Genomic DNA, 23,868 nt, shown 5'->3' with positions numbered 1-23,868 from the left:
AAAATCCTAAAAAAAGTACAACATGGATGAACCTTGCAAACATTTATAATACTAAGAAGTCAGTCAGTCACCAGCTGGACGAGGTGACCCACACCTGTAATCCCAGCAGCTCAGGAGGCTGAGGCAGAAGGATTACAAATTCAAAGCCAGTCTCAGCAATTTAGCAAGGCTGTAAGCAACTTAGCAGACCCTGTCTCAAAATAAAAAACTTTAAAAAGGGCTAGGAATATAGCTTAGTGGTAGAGCACCCCTGGGTTCAAACCCCTAGTACCAAAAAAAGAAAGAGTAGCTTTCTTCCTTCTCTCCATAAGTACAAAGCACTGTTTATCAGGGAACAAGAGTCAAGCCAAAACTAGGGGAAGAAGACAACTCACCATCATGACATCCCAGATACCCTTAACTCTCAGGAGCAGAGGAGCAGAGCCAGACAAAAGTGTGTAGCACATGACCTCGAAATGCCCACTACTCAAGGACACAGCCTACATGGAAGGACACAAGAAAATAAGACCATTGCACCACCCCCCATCCCCAATGCACAGGAGGGGAACAGGTGAGAGGCCACAGGCCTGTAGCCAAACACAGTGGCCCATCCCAAGGGAACTGGGTGCTTTTTCCAGCAGCCATTAACAGAGTGACAGCCGTTCAGACTCACTGACTTGCAAAAACCACTCAAGGACCAATAAATCAAAACATAAAAGAGATGGTGGGAGACTAAAGACAAACTATCCATAAAACATGTGCATACATTCAAAATGGACTACAGAAAATGGAAGACCATTTTAGAAAATGTATACTTCCTGTCATTAATAAAATCCAGGAAGACACTTTCTTTTAAATTTAAAAATTTAAACATTTTTTAAAGGACATGGAGCACCAAATGAGAACAGGATGAAATTAGAAGATGACAACTAAAATTCAGACCAAGATTAGAAAAAGAAACAAAAGTCATCATCCAACAGCCAAATTAAAAGCCAACTACAAAGAACTAATGGGGGAAATCTAGAATACAGAAAACATCATTGGAAGCAAAAAAGAAAAAGAAAAAAACAGAAAGGTTCCAGAATACCATAGGATGAAATGGAAGAAGAGAAATGACCAAGAGAAAGCTCATGGGCAAAGTGGTGAGAGGACAGACCTTCCAACCTGCAAACAGCAAGAACTTCCCAAAACAAAATTATCAGATGAAAATGAGAGGCAGAGGAGACCCAAGCTTTCCCAATACACAGAATGCTACCAACTCATTTAAGGGGCTGGTACCACCCTAAACCTAATCCAGTCTAAAGAGTGAAAGCAAAGACCTGCCAGCCTGATGCACTGAAACCACTGGGCACTCCTGTGCCAGGCACAGGAGGGAGAGCAACACAGGAGACGTAGGAGGGAGTGGCCACTTCAGCCACAGGATGCACCTGCCCATCTGCCCCACAGCCCCAGCTCAAAGGCGAAGACAGATGGCAACACAGCAAACAAGTCCTCAAATACCAGAAAGCCAGGACAAAGGGGCTCTTCTGGGAAAATAGGGATAATGTGAGCATCAGAAAGAATGACTGCCCCTGACTGTAAAACACTGAAGGAAAGAAGTCACGAGTCCACAATAATACTCAAAATAAAGAAAAGGAGGAAACATTCACCTCCTTTGGAGGTAACATCCCTGAGCCAAATCCTTACTCTGATGAAAGACAATTAAAGAGAGAATCCCACAATCATCCTGCCTTTTTTAGGAGGAACTGTAGCCCTTCCCCAGACCAAGTGGGAAAACATCTTTACAGAAAAATACTAACCAGGCTAGGGATGCGGTAACGCACTCACCTGGCACGCGTGCGGCCAGGGTTCGATCCTCAGCATCACATACCAACAAAGATGCTATGTCTGCCGAAAACTAAAAAATAAATATTAAAAAATTCTCTCTCTCTCTCTTAAAAAAAATGTATCAACCACTTTCTTCTTAAAAAAAAAAAATTCTGGGGCTGGGGGATGTGGCTCAAGCGGTAGCGCGCTGGCCTGGCATGCGCGCGGCGCGGGTTCGATCCTCAGCACCACATACCAACAAAGATGTTGTGTCCGCCAAGAACTAAAAAATAAATATTAAAAATTCTCTCTCTCTCTCTCTCTCTCTCTCTCTCTCTCTCTCTCTCTCTCCCCCCTCTCTCTCACTCTCTCTTTAAAAAAAAAAAAAATACTAACAGAGGGCTGGAGGTACAGCTCTGCAGCAGATCATCAACTAGCAAGCAAAAGGCCTGGGATTTGATCACAGCACTATTAAAAAAAAAAAAAAGAAAGAAAAAAAACCAACAAATAAATATGGAATAAATTATAGAAAAGGGGAGGGATCTCTATTTTGCAAACACTTATAATAAAACTGATTCAGTCCAGGTGCAATGGAGCATACCTGTAATCTTAGCTATAAAGAGGCTAAGGCAGGAGAAGAACAAGATTGAGGCCAACCTCAGCAACTGAGAGAGACTGTATCTCAAAGAAATAAAAGTAAAAAAGGCCTGGAAATGTAGCTCAGTGGTACAATGCTTACCTGGCATGCACAAGACCTTGGGTTCAATCCCAAGTACTGAAAAAAAAAAAAGAGAGAGAGAGAGGAAAAAAAATTGATTCAGGCAAATATTATGTAGAAAAGCTAAAAAAAAAAAAAGGTAAAAAATGGTATTTGTGTGGGCTGGGGATGTGGCTCAAGCGGTAGCGCGCTCGCCTGGCATGGGTGCGGCCCGGGTTCGATCCTCAGCACCACATACCAACAAAGATGTGTCCACCGAAAACTAAAAATAAATATTAAAATTCTCTCTCTCTCTCAAAAAAAAAAAAATTTTAAAAATACATACAAAAATGGTATTTGTGGAACTGGGTTGTGGTAGAACACTCGCCTCACACGTGTGAGGCCCTGGGTTCGATCCTTAGCACAATAAATAAATAAATAAATAAATAAATAAATAAATATCAACAACTTTATATATATATATATATATATATGTATGGTATTTGCACAGTGTCAAAGAATCACCTCATGGGGCTGGGGCTGTGGCTCAGTGGTACGGCACTTGTCTAGCATGTGTGAGGAACTAGGTTCAATCCTCAGCACCACATAAAAATAATAAAATAAAGGTATGTGTCCATCTACAACGTGTGTGTGTGTATATATATATATAGTTGTTGTTGTTGTTTGTTTGTTTGTTTTAAAGAATCACCTCACATATTACTTCCTAACTGCAAAGGAAGAATCCTCATCTGCATGAAAAGATCAATCATCTCACATAAGTCAGGAGATGATGTGCAGATGTGCAGAGGGACAAGCCGACAGGACACACTTCCTGCAGGATGCAGGACAGAGCACAGAGTACCCCATATTCAGACTGCCCAGAAGGTTGGCGTGACTAAGAGTCTCTGAGACCTCTCACATCCAGTTTATAGGAAATATGAAAGATAAAAGAACAATGTAAAAGGAACCAGAGGAAACCATCAGGCAAATCTAGAGATTTTACAAGACAATTGCCCTCCTCTCTTTACAAAGTTGATGTCATGGGGGAGAAGACTGCTGAGGAAGCCATTCTCAGTTAAGAAAGTAAAGAGTACTAGGGCACAGTGGTGCTCATCTGTAATCCCGGAGGCTCAGGAGGCTGAGGCAGGAGGATCACAAGTTCAAAGCCAGCCTCAGCAACTTAGCAGGGCCCTAAGCAACTCAGCAAGACCCAGTCTCAAAATAAAACATAAAAAGGGCTGGGGATGTGGCTCAGTGAAGAAAGAAAGTAAAGAGCTAGGACAACCAAATTCAATGCACAAATTTGACAAGTACCTGGTTCCCAAAAGGAAGCCCATAAAAGACACTTTGGTTCAACTGGGGAAATTTGAAAATGTTTTTAGATATTAGGGGCTTGGAAATTACAATTATTTTTTAGGTATAATAATGGTACTGCTATATAGGAAAATTATGAGTTACATGCTGAGGTAATCAGGGGTAAATATGCTGCTGATCGCTCTCTCTGGGAACTGGCCTTCTTCCCCTCCACCCTTTCCTCACCTCCCAGTCCTTCCTCCTGTATCCACTTCCCAAAGCCCACAGCCCATCTTCCCAAAGCCCACAGCCCATCTGACCAGCCCTGACCACAAAGCTTCTCTTCCCCAGTGCCCACACCAAACCATGACAGAGTTCACACAATGTCCCCTCTAGTTCTCCCTCAAGTCCAACTAATTCTGCCAGAATTCCTGTCACAACCTTGCCACCATCTCTCCTAGCCAGCCAGGGTCAGCAGCATCCACTCAGGCAACCCAGACACAGCCAGAGTCATCTTTTCAACCCATATCCTATCATCAGGCTCTTTCCTGAAATCTTAAAGCAACAGTATTCCATTAGCATAGCCTCCAATCCAGCTCTCCAGACATGTGTCACCATGAGGGGGCTCCTTGACCCTCCCAGCTCTAATCACACCGGCTTCCTTTCAGCCCCTTCATTCCCCCAGGCTTTCTCCTGCCACAGGGCCTCTGCATAACCCCTTTGATCAGCTACCCACTCCTCCTGCTGCTCCTCCTCAGTTCTTTTACTAACATTTAAAAAAAGATATTTCCCACTGGGTACAGTGGCACATGCCTCTAATGCCAACAACTTGGGAAGCTGAAGCAGGAGGATCACAAGTTGGAAGACAATCTGGGCAACTTAGCAAGACCCTGTCTCAAAATAAAAGACAAAAAGGGATGGGGATGCAGCTCTGGGTAAAGGCCCTGGGTTCAATCCCCAGTACCATAAAAACAAAAATTTTTTAAAAGGGGAGAGCTGGGGTTGTAGCTCAGTGGTAGAGCACTTGCCTAGCACATGTGAGACACTGGGTTCTATCCTTAGCACTGCATAAAATAAATAAAATAAAAGGTATGTGTTCATCTAAAAAACAATTTAAATATTTCCCCCATTCTATCTTTTTTAATGTGTTGCTTTTCTTCTAACCACTTCATTTTCTGCACATCTTTTCTACTATATGCATTTAAATTTCTCTCTAGACATGACTTCATCTATATCCCATCAGTCATATCTTTTTGCTATTATTCAACTCAAAATATTTTCTAACCTTATCTTTTTTCTCTGACTCATAAGTTATTTAGAAATAGTTGTCTAAATTTGCAAATGCATTGGGATTTTTTTTTTAATTCCTGGCTTATTCAACTGTTATCAGAGAACATATGCTATTTCAATCCTGTGAAAGTTGCTGAGACTTGCCTTGTGGCTAGCACATAATGAATTTCAATAAATATACTTCTGCATCAGAAAAGAATTAAATTCTACACTCATCAGGGACAGTGTTCTAAGTATGTCCATCAGGTAAAATTCAGTACCTAATGTTGTTATATTCTTCTACATTTTTTTTTCCCCAGTTCTGGAATTGAATCCAGGAGCCCTCTAGCACCGAATTATACCCCAACTCTTTTTTATTTTTTATTTTGAGGCAAGGTCTCACTAAATTTCCCAGGCTGGCCTCAAACTTGCAACTCTCCTGACTTAGTCCCACCCTTACCCCACCCCTATCACTGGGGTTACAGGCATGTGCCACCTCACTCAGCAATGTGTCTCTTTTAAATAGTCCCATCAGAGCCAGCCGACACTGAGTCCTCACGCTGGAAAGCCTGATGAGGACCTGGACTGACATCCCAACTCTTCTTATCATTTGCCTGATCCTCTGCATCCTCCTCACCTCTCTCAAACTCTACAGCCACATCTTGACCCTGGTGTGTCCCTACAACACTCTCCTCAGCCAGCCATCAGCTCCACCCCAGGAGAAGCCTGCCTTGGTTCCTGATCTGATCACCATGTCTGAGTGAGTGGGCATCTGCTGGACTCAGAGCCTAGGGCTTGAAACTTTTGATCTGACACCTGAACTTAGCCTGCAGAGGGAATGTCTGTCATGAGCCTGTCACGATTAAGTGTGTTTGCAGTGCTCAGAATTAAACTAGAATTGTTTGCTGTGAATTGATTTTGTCTATTGCAGTGCCTAGCATTAAGGATTGTCATTTTCTTGATTAAGAACCTATAGAGGGGATGGAGATGTGGCTCAAGCGGTAGCGCGCTCGCCTGGCATGCGTGCGGCCCGGGTTCGATCCTCAGCACCACATACCAACAAAGATGTTGTGTCCGCCGAGAACTAAAAAATAAATATTAAAAATTCTCTCTCTCTCCTCTCTCACTCTCTCTTAAAAAAAAAAAAAAGAACCTATAGAGTAAAATTGTATTGAGTGATTTGAGTGAATAAAGCATTGAAAAGAGCAATAAATAAATAAATAAATAGTCCAATCAGGTTTCATTTTCATGTTGCTTCTCATAATCTGTTTTTTAACTGCAGCATACCTGTAATCCCAGATATGCTGGGAGAATGAGACAGGAGGATTATAAAATCAGGGTCAGCCTAGGCAACTTAGCAAGATCCTGTCTCAAAAACAAAAAAAAGGACTGGGGATAAACTCAGTGGTAAGGCACCCCTGGGTTCAATCCCCAGAACCAAAATAAATTAATAAAAAAAGTCCACTTACACGAAACATGATTTCTAACACGCTGGGATTCGAGTCTACTGACTTACTGTTTCCTCTCTATTTGGCCCTCTTGTTCAGTGTTCCTCTCCTGCCTTCTTTCAGATTCAGTACTGCTAGTCTGATTTTCCCAGTTTGGCTTAGTTATCGAATAGTCTATCACTTTAGTGGCCACCACAGAGATCATAGCACACATCCCCCATTTGTCTCACAGTAACTGGTTCTATTTTCTTCCTCCCGGAAATGCAAGGACCCTAGAACTGTTTACCCCATCTCCTCCTTTCTGACTCATATAATGTTGCTGTTACAGATATATTTTAACTCTACACATAGATTAAATCCAAACACAGAAATCACTTGGTTTGGGGGCTGGGGCTGGGGCTCAGTGGTAGAGCGCTTGCCTAGCATATGTGAGGCACTGGGTTCGATCCTCAGCACCACATAAAAATGACATAAAGATACTGTGTCTATCTACAACTAAAAAATAAATATTCTTTAAAAATCACTTGGTCTTCTCCTTGTAGATCACCTTTCAGTTGCTCTTCTTCCTTTCAACAACTTAACCTTTCACCTAAGGTCATTCTCTTAAGCCAAAACAAACAAAAAAAAAAACTTTAATGTCTCCCCTAGTACGGTCTACTGGCAGAAACATTGTGTTTGTGTATTTGAAAATGTCTTTAACTTCAACTCCAAAGGTCTTTTTACTGCAGAAAGAACCCTGGGTTCTGTCAGTTTCTTTGAGCACTTACAACTTCAACTGACTTCTGGTTTTCATGGTTTCTGTTAAGAACACAACTGTCAACCCAACTCTTGTTCCTGGGAGGGGAACCGGCCTCTGGCTGCCCTGCATCTCCTTCTGTTCATTGCTGGTTTTCCCAGTTCATTACAACATGACCAACGTGTGGTTTTCTTGTGTTTACAGTGTGAGTGCATCTGTGGACGGAGCCTTTTATCATCTGTGGGAAATCCTCAGGCATTTTCTTTTCAAGTACTGCTTCTGCTCAATTTTCTCTCACCTCTCCTCTTGTGACAAACACCCACTCTTCAATTTTTTCCATTTTTTATCTCTGGGCTTCCTTGTGGTATTTTCTTTTGAGCTACCCCCCCTGGATCACTAAGTGTTTTCAGCTGTGTCTAATCTGACCTTCGTTGATTATTTAATTTTGATTATTACATTTTCTGTTTTAGAATCTTCAGTTAGTTCTTTTTGATAGTTTCTAGTTCTCTACCAAAATTCTCAATCTGGTCTATCATCTCCTTGAACAAGTTGAGTACAGCTGTTTTAAAGCCTGTGTCTGAAGTTGGCAACCCTTGTCCATCTGGGTTTTATAGGAGATTGTTTCTCCTCATCTTAACTCAGGAGACTATTTTTCATTGTGTGCAAAACAGTGAATTGTAAATGAAGATAACTCCTCTCCCTCTAAGGAGAACTGAAGTTTGCTTTATTAGCACTCTGGGATGACTTTTATTTCAGGGAGCTTAAATGATCTGAAACAGGACAGTAGTGTTCCCGAAGTTCTACCTCTGGTTCATCACCATCCTTGGTTGCGGTTTTTAAGGATTTCACCCCAAATGGGGGGTCCCCACACGCAGAACTGCTTTTCTTTTTCAGAACCTGAGCCCTCGGCCCTCAGAGGTATCCCACAGTCCCACCGAGCTCATCCTTGCAGCTTCCTCCTCCAGCATCAGCACAGGGCCAGGTGAGCACTGTTAGTTTCCTTGGGCTGCCTAGAACAGGTACCACAAATTGGGGGGTTTAAAATAAGGGAAACTGGGGCTGGAGCTGCAGCTCAGTGGTAGAATGCCTGCCTCACACGTGTGAGACACTGGGTTCGATCCTCAGCACCACACAAATATAAATAAAGATATTGTGTCCATCTACAGCTAAAAAATATTTAAAAATAAAACAAGGGAAACTGATTGTTTCACAGTTCTGGAGGCTTGAAGTCTGAAATCAAGCAGACAGCAGGGCCAGACACAGTGGAACACACCTGAAATCCCAGCTACACGGGAGACTGAGCAAGGATTGCAAACTCAAAGCAAGCCTGTCTCAAAATTAAAAAAAAAAAAAAAAATGAGCTGGAGTGGAGCTCATTGATAGGGCACTTGCCCAGTGTATGGGAAGCCCTAGGGTCAATCCCCAATATTGTATAAAAGGAAAAAACATGATCAAGAGGACCATACTCCCTCTAAGGGCTCAAGGGGAGACTAAGCCCACGGCCTCTGCAGCACTGGTGTCCTCCGGATTTCTTGGTTTCTGGCAGCACAGCTGAATTTCCTTGCACTCCTTTCATATGATCTCTTTCTTTCTTTTTTTTTTTTTTTTAATGAGAAAGGAAGAAAGTAGAGGAGAGAAAGGAAGGAACACTTTTTTTTTTTTTTTTTAGAGAGAGGAGAGAGAGAATTTTAATATTTATTTTTTAGTTTTCAGCAGACACAACATCGTTGTTTGTATGTGGTGCTGAGGATCGAACCTAGGCCGCACGCATGCCAGGCGAGCATGCTACCGCTTGAGCCACATCCCCAGCCCATATGATCTGTTTCTCTGTGTCCACATCTCCTCCCTTTCTCTCTTATAAGGACACCAAGACATTCAGAGTTTCCCCTGAATTCAGAATGATTTCATCTCAAGAAGCTTCACTGGTTATATCTGAGAAGAGTATATGGTCACATTTGAGGACCTGGGTAGACTGGATAGTAGGGAGACACGATACCAGTAAAGACCCCACTCTTGATTCCAAGGTCAAATGCAGCCCCACATGCCAGGCTCACTTCTGTCACAGACCACTGCCCCCCCACACCTTGCCCACCCCCCATAGCCCTGTCCATCACTCCACCATCATCCTTAGTCCTTTTTAGTTTTTACTGAGACAGAATCTCACTAAGGGGCTGAGGCTGGCCTCAAACTTGCAATCCTCCTGCCTCAGCCTCCAAAGTCTCTGGGATTACAGGCATGCATGCGCCATAGCACAGCCCCACCACTGTTCTTTCCAAGCAAGCCTGTCTCAAAATAAAATTAAAAAAATAATAAGCTCTGGGCCTAACAGTCAATTCCTCAAGAAATCCTTGGAAGCACCCCCCCCCCCCGCCCGCTGCCCAAGGATCAGGTCTCATTCACCCCATATCCTCTCTAAACACTCTGCACCACCAACACTCACATTCCCTGTGTAGCTGGCTTATTAAAGTCTGCCTGCTTGTAGCCCTAGGAGTCACTACTGTTCAATTTGATATCACAGTGCCGACATAGCACTGAATCATGTCAAGATCTCAAGTGCTTGCTGAAACCAACTGAATCCGTGAAATAAGGAAAGTAACACCTCATCCTTGGTATTTCCACTGGTACTCAGTTTAAAGATGTTCAATGACCAAGCATGATGGTACATGCCAGTAATCCCAGCAACTTGGAAGTCTGAGGCAGGAGGATTGCAAATCTGAGATTAGCCTCAGCTACTTAGCAAGGCCCTCTTAGTGAGACCCTATCTCAAAATAAAAAATAAAAAGGACTGGGGATGTGGCTCAAAGGTTAAGTGCCCAGGGGTTCAATCCCTGGTACAAAAAAAAAAAGAAGATGATGTTCAATGCTAGTTTTCAGATTTGCTCCTATTAACTGTTCTGACTACCAGAGATGGAGACTCACCAGAACCCACTTGAGCAGAAGGAGGAGGTGGTCAGGCAAGACAACTACTTATGCAGAAATTAAAAAGTAAATTAAAAAGTGAATAATCAGGGCTGGAGTTGTGGCTCAGAGGTAGGGTGCACGCCTAGCATACTTGAGGCACTGGGTTAGATACTCTGCACCACATAAAGTAAAATAAAGACATTGTGTCCACCTATAACTAAAAAATAAATATTTTTTTAAAAAGTGAACAATCAGAAAAACAGCAATAATCAAAACAACCACCAGATGATTACTTACTATATAACAGTAAGGTGCTAAGTGTTTATTTATTTTTTTTTTTTTAAGAGAGAGTGAGAGAGGAGAGAGAGAGAGAGAATCTTTAATATTTATTTTTTAGTTCTTGGCGGACACAACATCTTTGTTGGTATGTGGTGCTGAGGATCGAACCCGGGCCGCACGCACGCCAGGTGAGCGCGCTACCGCTGAGCCACATCTCCAGCCCCTAAGTGTTTATTTTTAACAGATTGTCCCACTTGAGCCTATGAGTTTCCATTACCATTTCTATTCTGTGGATGTAAGAATTGGGATTATTATTTCTTTTCTACAGTATAGAAACTGATGCTCAAGAACATACATCTAACACTGTCATTATAACTGACCAAAGAACTAATATTTTCTCTATTTACAGATGAAGAAACCTAGTTTCAAGTGAGGTTCAGAAATTTGTCCATGATCAATCACAAGCTTCATAAATTGGAGAGCAAGTCTAAATAAGCTTCATCTGATACAAAGTTTAGGCTTTGAAATCCTAAAATAAACAAGCATTTAAGACATTTTATAGGACTGGGGTATAGCTCAGTGGTAAAATGCTTGCCTAGCATGCACAAGGCCCTGGGTTCAATCCCCAGCACAGGGGGAAAAAAAAAAATTTTTTTTTAAACATCACTTTATCCCTACTAGTATGGCTATAATCAAAAAGTATCAAGGATATGGAGAAACTGCAGCCCTTCTATATACTGCTGGTGGGAAAGTAAAATGGTACTGCAAGTTCATAAAATAGACCAACAGTTCTTCAAAAGTTTTTCTACTCCTAGGTGTACTCAAGAGAAATAAAAACATGTCCACATGAAAACTTGTACATGAACACTCATAGAAGCATTATCTAAATAGCCATATGCAAAAAAAAAAATCCATCAACTGATGAATGAATAAAATGCAGTATATCTTACAATAGAATAATGTAATAAAAAGGAATAAAGTGCCAGGTGCGGTTGCACACACCTGTAATCCCAGCAGCTTGGGAGGCTGAGGCAGGAGGATCCAGAGTTCAAAGCCAACCTCAGCAACTTATTGAGGCCCTAAGAAACTCAGTGAGACTCTGTCTCTAAATAAAATAGAAAAAGACGGGACTGGGGATATAGATCAGTTGGCAGAGTGTTTATCTAGCATGCATAAGGCTCTGAGTTCAATCTCCGGCACCACCAATACAAACAAACAAAACGAAAAAAGGCTGGGGATTTGCTTCAGTGATTAAGTGCACCTGAGTTCAATCCTCAGTACCAAAAACAGAAGAAAGTACCAATACTTGCTAAACATGAAGGAACCTTGAAAATATGCTGAAAGAAATCAAACAAAAGAACTGACACTATATGACTGTATTTGTATAATGACCAGAATAGGCAAATACATAGAAACAGAAAATAGATTAGGGTTAAGGGAGCCGGGAGGAAATGGAAATAAAAGTGTTCTAAAATTGTTTGTGGTGACAGTTGCACAACTGTGAGTATACTAAAAACCACTGAACTGTATGGTTTAAATAAGTGAATTATATGGTATGCGAATTGTATCTCATAAAGCTGGGGTTTTCAAGTCTTTTAAAACTTAAACTTTTACCTATTTGCTACTAGTATTCATTTAACAGGAAAAAAATGCTTGTTTAAATTTGAAATCAGGAATACAAGCACTTCCACATATATTCAAAAACAAAGTTTTAGAAACTTTTTTAAAAAACTCAACTGATAGCTTCACAGAATTACACTGTTCTTTACTCAAATTTTAAAATACTATATAATGTGCTGATGTATTTACCAGTCAGTGTATTAGCTCCATTTTCTTTTTTCCATTCCAGCTATGTGGTCCTAGAATCATTACTGTGTATTATGGTCAAGAAATACAAATAAAGGGGCTGAGGTTGTGGCTCAGTTGGCGGAGCGTTTGCCTCATACCTATGAGGCACTGGGTTTGATCCCTCAGCACCAAATAAAAATAAATAAATAAAATAAAGGTATTGTGTCCATTTACAACTAAAAAAAATTTAAAAAAAAAATACAAATAATGCCATGTGCTTGCAGGGACAACTTCAACTCTAAAGATTCAAACACGAAAACATCAGACATGCATGAAATACTAAACCAGTGAATGGCCACCCCAAACCAATACACATGAATTTTCACTCAAGACCTGGAGGAAAGTTTTTTTAGATGCCTTTATAATGCAAAGATTTATTTGAAGGTTGGTAAAGCTTCTCTTTACAAAAATGCCTCAAGTGTGTTTCTCAAAGTATGTTCCATGGACCATGGGCAGCTCTTCCAAAATTGTTAGAAATGTACATTCCAGACTTCCTCAACCCCACCCAGCATTAGCATTTTAACAAGATCCTCAGGATCGGGCTGGGGATGTGGCTCAAGCGGTAGCGCGCTCGCCTGGCATGCGTGCGGCCCGGGTTCGATCCTCAGCACCACATACCAACAAAGATGTTGTGTCCGCCGAGAACTAAAAAATAAATATTAAAAAAAGAGTCTTTCAAAAAAAAAAAAAAATCCTCAGGATCCACATTAAAATTGGAGGAACGCTATCAGAAGATTTCCCCCCACCAAAGTAAGACAACTTGAGTTTTCATTTGACTAATACTCTGAAAACCTGACATACATACAGTTCTGGTGCTGGCCCAGCTTGGCCTCAGAGCCATTCCTTGCTCTCCTCTCTATCCCACTGCAGAGGGGGATGGTCTCTGCAGGTCAGGGTTCCCAAGCAGGAAGGGTAGGGAAGTTTGCTGCAGCCACTGTGCCTTCCCAAGGCTCTGCCAGAGGACCTCTGTGGTCCCCGTCTGGCAGAGCCAGTTGCCCCTGCAGTCTGACTGGCGCCCCTCTCTTTGTCCCTCATCTTCTTTCATCTTATGGGTGGCAATGGTTTCCTGTTGGTTGCTTCATCTTTGGGTTGCTTCACTACCTACAGATTGCATTCTCATTTCTTTAGCATCTTTGCAACCATTCCCTGCATTAAATTCCCTCTGGTTTAAATACTTAAAGTGGTTTTGTTCCTTTTTTGGACCCAGAATGAATGACACTCCATATCATCTGGAGAATTCTATAATGTATCACACATAGCAGAGGAATTTTGTGAATGGTTTCTCTACTACAGAAGAGAGCTACTGCACATCCAGTAAACTTCACATTTCCCACATTCTGACAATCTCTAACAACCCAGAAGAAAAATCAGCCCTAAGCTATCTGTCTGTACAGCAGATGTGACTGAATTCCAAAAGGCAAGTCCTCGGGTGTATTTTTAACACTGTACCCATCACTCCCCCTCAACCAGAACAGCTGGTATAGCAACTATTGTTTTAAGGGGGAAAAAAAGAAAGAAGGAAAAAAACACTTCCTGATGAACAAAAATTGGGGACTCACACTGGAATCTCAGAGGAATCAAACCTCTCCATGATCTTGATCTGAATCATACTTCAAAGTCACAGGATCTACCATGTACTGGACAGCACCTCGCTTCAAGAAGCAGGCAACAAGAGACAGCAACTCCTATCAGTACCAACCAGAACTTCTTGGAGATCTTCCTGAAAGCACATCTGATAACCACTCCCATGCCTGGAATAACTCTGTGATTCCCTCTTGCCCAAGGCCAAAAATTCAACCCTTCAAATTAGGCCCTGATCTTCCAAATTCCACTTGACCTGTTCCAGCTGCTGATTCAACTTCTGACTGTTCCCAGGTGTGCTTAAACTTTTACACACAATATTCTAATGTGAGGAACCTCATCCCTCCCTGCCCAGTCTGGCAAACTCTATTCCTCAAACACCCCACTTTGAGAAGGACACCTTTATCCCTACCTCTCAGGGAAGTTGGAGTCTGTCCTCTGAGATTCCATAGCACTTACTAGGTTGTGTGTGGAGGTGTCCATCCTCCTGTTACACTGGGTGCCCTCAAATGGAGAAAATGCCTTTCATCTTGGGGATCCTGACCATGGTTCAAATGCAGATCCACCTTTATTACCGGTGATATCCTGGAAAAGTCATTTAATCTTTGCAATTTCCAACTGCATAAGACCAGAATGATATGGATACCACCCAACTCAGTGGGTTATCACTAAATGAATTAATCCATGTAAAGTGCCTAAAGCTAACCCAAGAAGAGTGCCTGGGATCGGAAAATTGTTATCTGCTATTGTTCCCGCTGTTATCATTACAACTATTATAGCTATACCTGGAAGCATAGGTCTTTGAAACCCACTTGTTAAATAACTGGAGCACTTCACAACAAACCTGTTTTCAACATGTTGGAACCCAAGGTTCCCCAATTCCAGGCATTGGAGGCTGACAAAGATAAGGCAAGAAATGGCTCCCACGGTAAAGGGACTAACTGGCCCTGGAGGGAAAGCGCACTGCAGCAGGATGAGAAAGCCTGTGCCAGCCGGAACTGCCAGGGCTGCCTCACGGATTCAACCTCTCTCAGCCACCTGTCCAGCCACCTGCCAGAGAAAACCCTGCTCCAACAGGGAGGGCTCATCGTAGCCCTCCCTGTTTCCAACAGGAACCACAACGGGTAAACAAAGGGTGCAACTTTGCTCTTGCAAAGGGACATGCGTCTTCTACACACCTCATACGCAGCGTGTGGACTTCTCCACGGAGAGTTCGGTGCCCAGCGGGTGCGCAGTCCCGGCTTTCCCGAGTGGGGAGAGCAGGTCGCTGGACGCGCATCCCTCCCTTTTTGAGAGGAAGGGGTGAAGGTTAGACCCCAGGACCGGGTCCCAGGGGACTTCTGGGGGTACCATAAGATACTGTGCACAACGCCCAGAGGGAGAGAGCCTGCCCAGCGCCCAGAGTCTTGCGGCCCCGGGCCTCGCGGAGCGTGCGTGCCTGCGGGGCGCAGCCAGGCGCCCCCACTCCCGGCCCGCGCGGCTAGACCAGCGCAACCCCCGCCTCTGGGCCTCAGTTTCCTCGGGTCTCGCAGCGCCGCACCGGGCTCGCTCCCGGCCCTCCGCGGCACGCGCCCCCCAGCGCGGCGCCCACTGCGTCCCCCGACCCCCAGCCCGCCAGAGACGGGGCGCTCGGCCGCGACGCCGACCCGTTACCGCAGCGGACCCCGCTCGGTCCAGCAGCGGCGCCCGCGGGACCCCGGGCCGGCGGGGCCTGGGCGGCCGCTCCGCAGGGCCCCGGGCCTCGGCGGGGAGCCGCGGCGTGAGGGGCGCGCGCCCGGTCACCGCACCGCGGGCTCACCTTCTGACGGATCTGACCCGACGTGGACACCTTGCGGATGAGCTTCTGTGGGGAGCCGGGCTCTGCCTCGGGCTCACTGTCCGACGATTCCTCGGGCGCCGGCGGCGGAGGCGGCTGCGGCGGACCCGGCGGAGGGGCACCCGCCGCCGCCGCCATGCTGCCGGGCCAGCGCGCGCGCCGCGGGGGGCGGGGCGGGGCGGGGCGGGGTCTGCAGGGGCGGGGCCGGCGGCCGTCAGCCCCGCCCCGCCCTGTCGCGCGCAGCCGCAGACGGCGGCCTGCCCGGGCCCCTGCCAGCCCTGGCTGGGTGGCCCTGCCGGGACCCCCTGTCATCCCGGCTGCTGTCGGTTTTCTTCTAGGGACACAATTTGTGTGTCTTTGCTTCTGTGTTCGCTTCCTTTTTAATCTTTCCCGTCTTTCACCTTAATTCTAAGTGATCTCCCGCACCGTGTCGGCTAGACGTTCCGAGAGAGGATGCTCGCCTGCCTGCACCGAGGAGAGGTGCGGACGGGCTCCGCGATGCCGCCACAGGGCGCTTCCTGGACGCTCACTACCATCTGGAAGGCTTTCTGGTTAAAAAGAAGTTTAAGGAGATAGAGACAGAAAATGAGCAGGAATCCCAAACAGGTAACCGTATTCTAGAAAGAGAGAACATATCTATGCAAAAGCCCAGAGGCCAGAAAGAACAATCTTCCTGAAAAAGAAAAAGAATTGAGCTTAGAGGTACAAAATGGCATTAAGAGCCCCTGGGCGGGCAGGTCAAACAAGTCTTTATGAACCAAATAATGGGGTTGGCCTTTTTGCTGAGGCCTGAGGGCAGCCGAAAGCCGCTGAGGGATTTAAACCTGGGCGGGGCTGGATCACAAAGCTGGGGCCTCAGATCCAGGCTTTGTAGTGATGGGGGGTAAAGTGGCCTCCTGGACTATTGGGAGGGACTGTGTAATAGAGAAGTGGACTCAGACTCTGGAGGGAACAGAGGAGCCCTGAAAGAGCCCTCTGGGACTGCCCTTCAGTGGGGAGGAAGAGGAGGAAGTGCAGTTGGGTGCCTATTGGGACTTCCAGGTGGAAAGGATTTGGTACCACCCGGGAGGAAATGCTCTCTATTTATGTGTCTTGCTAGAGGACACTTGGAGAGGGGTCTGCCAAGAGTTCCCTTAACCATTTCAAAGGGTCACTGGATAGTGCCTTCCAGAGGCAAGCAAGCCTAGCATCCCAGAGGCCATAGGGTAGCATCTGGCACAGGGAGGAGGCCAAGGTTGATCTCATAGCCAGAAAACGATGACAGGGCTTGATACAGAAATTCTCTGAACAGGCCTAGGAACCCTGGGTGTTCCAGGCTGTACCAGGCTGCACTACCCTGTACTACAGCCTCATGTGTGTAGTCAGAATTCATTAAAATTAAATTTTTGGTTCTTCAGTCTCGTTAGCCACATTTTAAGTGCTCAGTAGCCATGTGTGACGTGACATCTATCACAAAGGACAGCACAAATATAAAACACTTCTATCACCAGAAAGTTCTGCGCTCACAAAGATAGTGACCACTCAAGTCCTGAGTCCTGGGTACACACAGGACATGACTAGTGCTGCTTGTCCTCCCCTGTTCCCCACAGAGCCAGTGGGACAACCTCATTCTGGGGATGACGACCCAGATGTGGAAGGCTCAGATCTCCCTCCCAGGGTGTACTAGAGAGGCAGGATTTGAACCCAGAACAAGTGATTCCCAGACCCACAGAGCTGCATGGTAGCTCCCTCAGGAAGCTGAAGCCTACAGGATCTCATAGATAGAAAGTGGAGAGGGGGTACAGTATGGGCTGAGTCTTATACTTCTATAATTTATGTGGGAAAGTCCTAACTCCCAGGCCTTCAGAATGTGACTTCCAATTCCAAAAATTAAAAAAAAGGAAAGGAAATTTTGACACAGACCAGGACAACCATGCAAAAACATGGGGAGAGGCCTCCAAGGAAGAGGCCCGAGGCCCTAGACTGCGCAGCCTCACAGCTTCCAGATTCCTGCTGCTGAAGCCACATTGGCTGTGATATTAAGGTAGCCTTGGATCTAATTCGGCCTCCCCACAGATTGGGTCTTTTGTGTTAGCTGACTACAATATCGTGAGAGGGCTGGGTCTCAAGGATGGAGCTTTCTCCCAGCCCTGGTTTCCATCCCCAGCACCATAAAGTATATATAGATTAAGTGCAACATGTACACAAAAAGAGTTAACTCTTGCCAGGGGAGCATCGGACCTGAGCAGGGTTGCACCTTGGATACAGGGTGAGGGACAGGCGAAGGCAGCAAGGTCCCCTGCATCTTCTGCCAGGCTCCGTAACTAGGATGTCATCCCATGGGCACCAGAGCCAGGAGCCACCAAAGGACTTTGGAAAACAGATGTCTGGGCAGAAAATGATGCAAAGGAGAAAAGTCTAGAAACAGGAAGGGCATTTAAAAGGTCAGTGATGAGTGGCCAGGACCAAGGTGGTGGTCATGGAGATTGAACTGACAGGAGAAACACAGCAGAAGAAGAGGAGGGACCAACTGATCCAGTCAAAAGGGGGAGCGGGAGGAGTTGGGGTGCCTCCCCTGTGGGGCTTTCTGGGGGATATAATGTCACTAGAAGAGAGTAGCCTAGGATGAGGAAGAATAAGCTCGGGACATCTGGGTTCCATAATTCACCGTTTTTAGAGGCAAAAGCCATGGGCGTGAGTGTGAGTTACCAGGGAGGGAGGAGGTTATCTGCAACTAAGAAGTGTTGGAGATTGGCACAGCCGAGAGGAGATCAAGAATATGTAACAACTAAATGTCAAGCAGGGTCCTAGACAGGATCCTGAAACAGGAAAAGGAAATTAGGTAAAAACTTAAGAAATCTAAACAAAGTATGGGCTTTAGTTTAATAGTGTATCAATGTTGAATCATTCAGTATGGCAAAAGTAGATAAGATGTTATGATATGGAAAGCTGGACGTGGCATCTCTGTACTGTCTTTTCTCTGTATCCAAAACTATTTGAAATAAAAAGTGTATTTTAGAGTATTGGTCTTGGTAAGAAGTATGTTGTGTTCTAAAAGCTGAGAAACCCAACTAAGGTGAGAATTTTCTTTGACACATGAAGAATCCTTTTGTTCCCCTGGTGGATGCACAGTTCAGTTCCCTTGGGGATCTCAGGAAGGGCTTTGCATTGCCTCCCCCAGTGGCGAAGAGCACATCCCCCCTGGGTGCCTCTTTACTGAATGAGTCAGGCTGTGAATCATGTCTAATGTTATGCTGCGCCCTGGGTTCACCCCTCCTTGAGGGCATGTCAAGGTGGCAATAATAACACACTTCACATCCAGCCTAATCCTTCTTTGTGACATGTTGGCAGAGAGGTACAACCCTGTCAGAAAGAACCACTTCACGTTAAAATGTTCCCACATCTACCTGCAAACATGGGGATAACGTCCCAAACCCTGCTCAGGTCCGATGCTTCCCTGGCAAGAGTTAACTTGTTGCCCTGAACTAGTTAGTGTTCTGGTTGACGCTTGCAGCGGGATATTTTTTCACTGCATGTGACATATAACTTCTCTGGGCCCCCAGACATTGTGACAACCTAAAACCACACCACCCATTTCCAAACATGCCCAAACCTATCTCCCACCTATTCTGCCTCCTAAGATCAGTAAACTATGAAATTAAACTGAGATGAAAACAACCAAAAATGTTAAAGGAATAGGAAAACAAACATACTAAAAAGAAGTTAACTACACGTGATAAAACCATAGAAAACTTGAAACACTCGGGAGTATAAGATTAGGGAGATCTGAACCAAATGGGTGGCACGTGCCTATAATCCCAGTGGCTTGGAGGCTGAGGCAAAAGGATTGCAGGTTCAAAGCCACCCTTAGCAACTGAACAAGGGCCTAAGCAACTCTGAATCCCTATCTCAAAAAATAAAAGGGCTATGGACGTGGCTTAAGGGGCATAAGTGCCCTGGGTTCAATCCCCAGTACACATTAAAAAAAAAAATGTGGGGCAATCTGAACAGATAGGGGGGTTGTACCAATGTCAGGACCGTGGTTGTGATATTGTACTACTACAGTTTTACAAAATGTCACTATTGGATAGGGGTTCGTGAGAGTTCTCTGTATTATTCCTAACTACATGAATGTACAATTTTTTTTCAGTACTAGAGGTTGAACCCAGGGGTGCTTTACCATTGAGCTACTTCCCCAGCCTTTTTTTTTTTTTTTTTTTTGAGATGGTTTTTGCTAAGTTGCCCAGGTTGGCTTTGAACTTGCCAAGCCTGACCTCAACTTGAGATGTTCCTGCCTCGGCCTCCCAAGTAGCTGGGATTATAGGCACACCCCACCACTACCTGGCTAAAGTACAATTGTTATCACACATAAAAATTTCAGTTGATAACAAAGAATTCAAGGGCAGTCATTGCTTAATCATAAATGCTGATTCTCTCTCTCTGACCCTCTGAACTCTCCTACTCCTATTCAGCACCACCCAGTGGGCAAAGGTCTGGTATAGACTCAGGGAAATAGAATTCAAGTCCTAGCTCGGATTCTCTAACTGTGGAACCTTGAGTAAAGTACTTACCTCCTGAATTCAGTTTCCCCTCATCTGACAAGGGGCAGTGGCAGGACCAACTGCATGTTGGAATGATCAGTGTCTGGCAGGCAGCTTTCCCTTCCCTTTCCCCTCCCTTCCCCTTTCTCCTCCCCATCCCATGGCCGCCAAGGGCCAGGACTTTTCATCACCTCGCTAAAGAGACTTGCCCTTAAACCGGCCCCTAAACTCCGCAGAGCCTCCTACCTCTAGTGACCTATATAGGGTCCTCCTACCTCTAGTGACCTGTATAGGTATTGTTTCGCCTTGCTTACCCTTTCTGGATCAGTGAACTTTGCCCGCCTGGAGCGCCACTGCCCCCCACCCTTCTCAATAAAACTCCTTTTGGTGCCTTATTCTTGTTCTGTGGTTCCTGGCCTCGTGACCCTTTTCTGCTTTACAATCAGATGTCCTACATAAAGTGCCTGGCACGAGCCAGGCACTCAATAAATTCAGGAATGCCTGCTCTCCAGTCTTTTGTCTCAATTTCTCAGCCCCCACTTTTCTCTGTGCAGTACCCTCAACTCCTTCAGAATATGTTTCTGGCACTGCACCTCCCTGCAGTCCCTGGGCCACATACTCAACCTGCCTACAGACTTCCTGTCTCCTGGGGGTGGGGTCAGGGGAACCTACATGCCAGTGGAGACAACTCCACAAACAAATGTGGAGGCTGAGCCGAGCCAATGTTCCACATCCCGAGTGCTGGCTTACTAGGTCAGCCAGCTGCTCACTTCCTGCCCCACTCCCCCAGGGTGGCCAGCTGCGAGTCATAGCAAACCAGCACCTGGAGGGCTATATCAGGACATCTTGGCACCAAAACAACTCAGAGGGCAAGGGCTGTTCTGACCTCTGGTATCCAGGGATTGGCCATCCAACCCTCCCTCTGGCTTTCCCACCCACATAGTTCCAAAGGTCAGGACTATTAACGTCCACCCTGACTTAGGATGTCCTGGGGTCAAGCAATGCAGGAACCAACAGGCTGGTCCTCACCAGGCAGTGCAGGGCGGAGTCCAAAGCCCTTGGCTGGCCCAGAACTCCAGCAGGAGCTAACCACACAGACCTGTGTGCTTGTGGCAAAAGGCAAGGGAGGACTTGGTGGGGGGGGGGGGGTGTGAACAGGAGCATGCCATCCTAATTGCTCCTTTGCTTGGGTACCTGAGAGAGCAGGACGGGCTGGACTGATGATGCACTGTTCCCTCGTTTGGGGAGAAAAAAACGAGAAAACTGTCTGATCCCTTGACCCACAGGATTCGTCTTCTACAGCAATAGTAGCATAGTTCCAGAAAAGAATCCTCATCTCTGCCAATACCAGGGTGCCTCAAAGTCACACGCAGGTCCAAACCTTGCTTTGTCTTTGAACCCATGAAAGGTTCCCCAGAGGCCCTCCATGTCTCCATCCCAAGCCCCAAGACACAGAGCAGCCAGGAATCCATTGGACAGCCTCAGGCATTGGAAGTCTTCACACTCAGGAGCCCAGGCCCTATCCAACCCTCTGCTGTGGCACTAGGTCCCCAAACCCAATCTAACGGTACACCTCACACATAACACTCTCCCCTCAACCCTTGCCGTCAGCAAGTAGGCTGAGCAGTGGAGAAGTCTCCAGAACCCTTTTACCTGCTCCCTAGAAGCATGGCCCAGAGCTACACATCCCCAAGTCTTCCCATGGCTGCCAGGAGAGGTGCTCATCCCCCCTGGCATCACATTAGGCTCTAGGCTGGTAGGTGCCAAGGGCCAGACCTTCAAAGAAAGTGCCCTAGAAGCACCCCCATTATGTTCCTCTCCTTAGGGCCATCTGCCTCCCTGAATCAGAGCATCCCCTCCTTCTGTATGCCCCACCTCAATGAAGCACACTCCACCCAGGAAGCCCACGTGGCTCACAGTGGACCCATTTGTCTGGAGAAAGCTATCCTCATGGCCAAGCTCTGCTGTCACTGGCATTGGGATTTGATCAGCCTCCTTGAGCCAATCAGATTCTCCTTCCCAGGAACTACAAAGCAGGACCTGGACCACAGAGCTCAATTCGTGGTGCTGAGTCACATAAATTGTTGTGCAAATGGCAAGTCCCCAAGCTCCTGGGATGAATCCCCAGAGCTTGGCAGGTCTTTGCCCACCCTAGCAATGGGAGCTCAGGATTTTCCTTCAGTTGAGTTCCCTGGCCACTCCAGGGTCCTTCTACTACATTCCATTTGCCCCTAAAGCTAAACAAATCTAATTTTGTTGCTCACACTCAATAGAAACTTAACCAACTATCCAGGGCTCGATCAGGGACTTGACCCCCAAAGTGGAATCAGCAACAAAGGGTATTTTTGCCCAACTTGTTCTCTGCCCCATTAATATCAGGAACCTCTTTAAGAAGAAGCCTGGGGCTAGGATTGGTCAATTAGAAATCTCTCACCATATGCTTCCAGAGAAACAAGTTAGAGAGACCAGGACCCAAAACCTCTTGGACACCCCAGGTCCCACTGGGTGGCACATTGACTTCCAGACACCTTCTCCCCTCAGTGGCCACTGCTGAGCCATTCTGTGGTGGCTGGCCTTTCTTCTAGATGATGCCCCTTTCCCCCCAGGAGCCAGGGCGCTAAGGCGGCAACTTCTGCATCAGCGTCAGAAGCCCAAAGTCCCAGTCAATCAACCCCACTTGCAACCAGGGATCACATGACACACTTTATTTCCAGGAGGAAACTCGGACTTTCATATCTAGCACAACTGAAGGGCTGACTGTGGGGCTTTGCTCGTGGCACCAGGAGCTACGGCCGCTTGCGGGAGTCTGAGCCGATATTTTCACTCATCATTGACAGCCTCCTTCTTCCCTTCAGCAGTGTCTCCCCCATCTTTCAGATTTTGGCGAGCAAACTCTTCAAAAACCAAATTTGCATCCTGAAAACTAAAAAGAAAACAAAGACACCTTTTTCAGTGCCCTCTCAGAGCTGAGGATGAAATCTCAAGAGAACCCAGACCCTTGATCTTCTTTTGGCAGCAAAGGAATGAATCAAGGCTTTCCCCAGGATGGAACAGGGGCCCATGCCATTTTCCTCATGTTTTTTTCTTTTGTTTAAAAGGGTTTTTTTTTTGGTGGGGGGTACCAGGGATTGAACTCAGGGGCACTTGACCACTGAGTCCCATCCCCAGCCCTATTTTGTATTTTATTAGTAACAGGGTCTCACTGAGTTACTTAGCGCCTTGCTAAATTGCTGAGGCTGGCTTTGAACTCTGGACCTTCCTGCTTCCACCTCCTGAGCTGCTGGGATTACAGGCGTGTGCCAGCGCACCCAGCCTGTTTAAAAGTTCTTTAACAAAAAGGAGAAAAGAAGAGAGCCCACAAGTGAGAGATACACCCAGCATAGCCCTTGGGAGCTAGGGGACACAAGGGAAAGGCACAGAGCCCCCAAGAGGGGTCTGTACAGGAGGAGGAGTCACAGGTCAGAGAAACAGAGCAGAGATTGGTGGCTTACCTTTCCTTTGCTGTGAGCCCAGAAGGAAGGAGAGAGGGAGAGAGCAGAGAGAAGGAGAGGTTGAAATCAATTCCACACCAAGCGCCTGGCCTGCCTCTCCCTTCAGCTGAGCAGTTTGAGGGGGAGTAAGTTCTGAAGGCGTCTTTCTTGGTGGCTGGGTGTGACTTCTGTTCTTAGCCTTTCTCTCTGCATCTTTAGCCATCA

The 23,868-nt window shown here is 45.9% G+C and overlaps 2 protein-coding genes across 2 annotated transcripts in view; both read right to left on the bottom strand.

Moving 5' to 3' along the window:
• Dgkd (diacylglycerol kinase delta) overlaps positions 1–15,793 on the bottom strand; it is a 99,940-nt gene extending 84,147 nt beyond the window's left edge. The window contains exon 1 of the mRNA XM_026412754.2: positions 15,636–15,793. Coding sequence (XP_026268539.1) covers positions 15,636–15,791 — 156 coding nt within the window. The 5' untranslated portion in view covers positions 15,792–15,793. The remainder of the gene's footprint in view (positions 1–15,635) is intronic.
• A 7,200-nt stretch (positions 15,794–22,993) lies between these two features.
• Positions 22,994–23,868, bottom strand: part of Sag (S-antigen visual arrestin) — a 32,938-nt gene continuing 32,063 nt past the window's right edge. Inside the window, exons 14-15 of the mRNA XM_026412758.2 lie at positions 23,665–23,674; positions 22,994–23,096 (exon numbers count right to left, since the gene is read on the bottom strand). Of these exons, the coding sequence (XP_026268543.1) occupies positions 22,994–23,096; positions 23,665–23,674 (113 nt within the window). The remainder of the gene's footprint in view (positions 23,097–23,664; positions 23,675–23,868) is intronic.

The sequence above is a fragment of the Urocitellus parryii genome, chromosome 1, assembly GCF_045843805.1.
Source record: "Urocitellus parryii isolate mUroPar1 chromosome 1, mUroPar1.hap1, whole genome shotgun sequence".
Lineage (NCBI taxonomy): Eukaryota > Metazoa > Chordata > Mammalia > Rodentia > Sciuridae > Urocitellus > Urocitellus parryii.
This window is presented reverse-complemented; position numbering and strand designations above follow the sequence as displayed.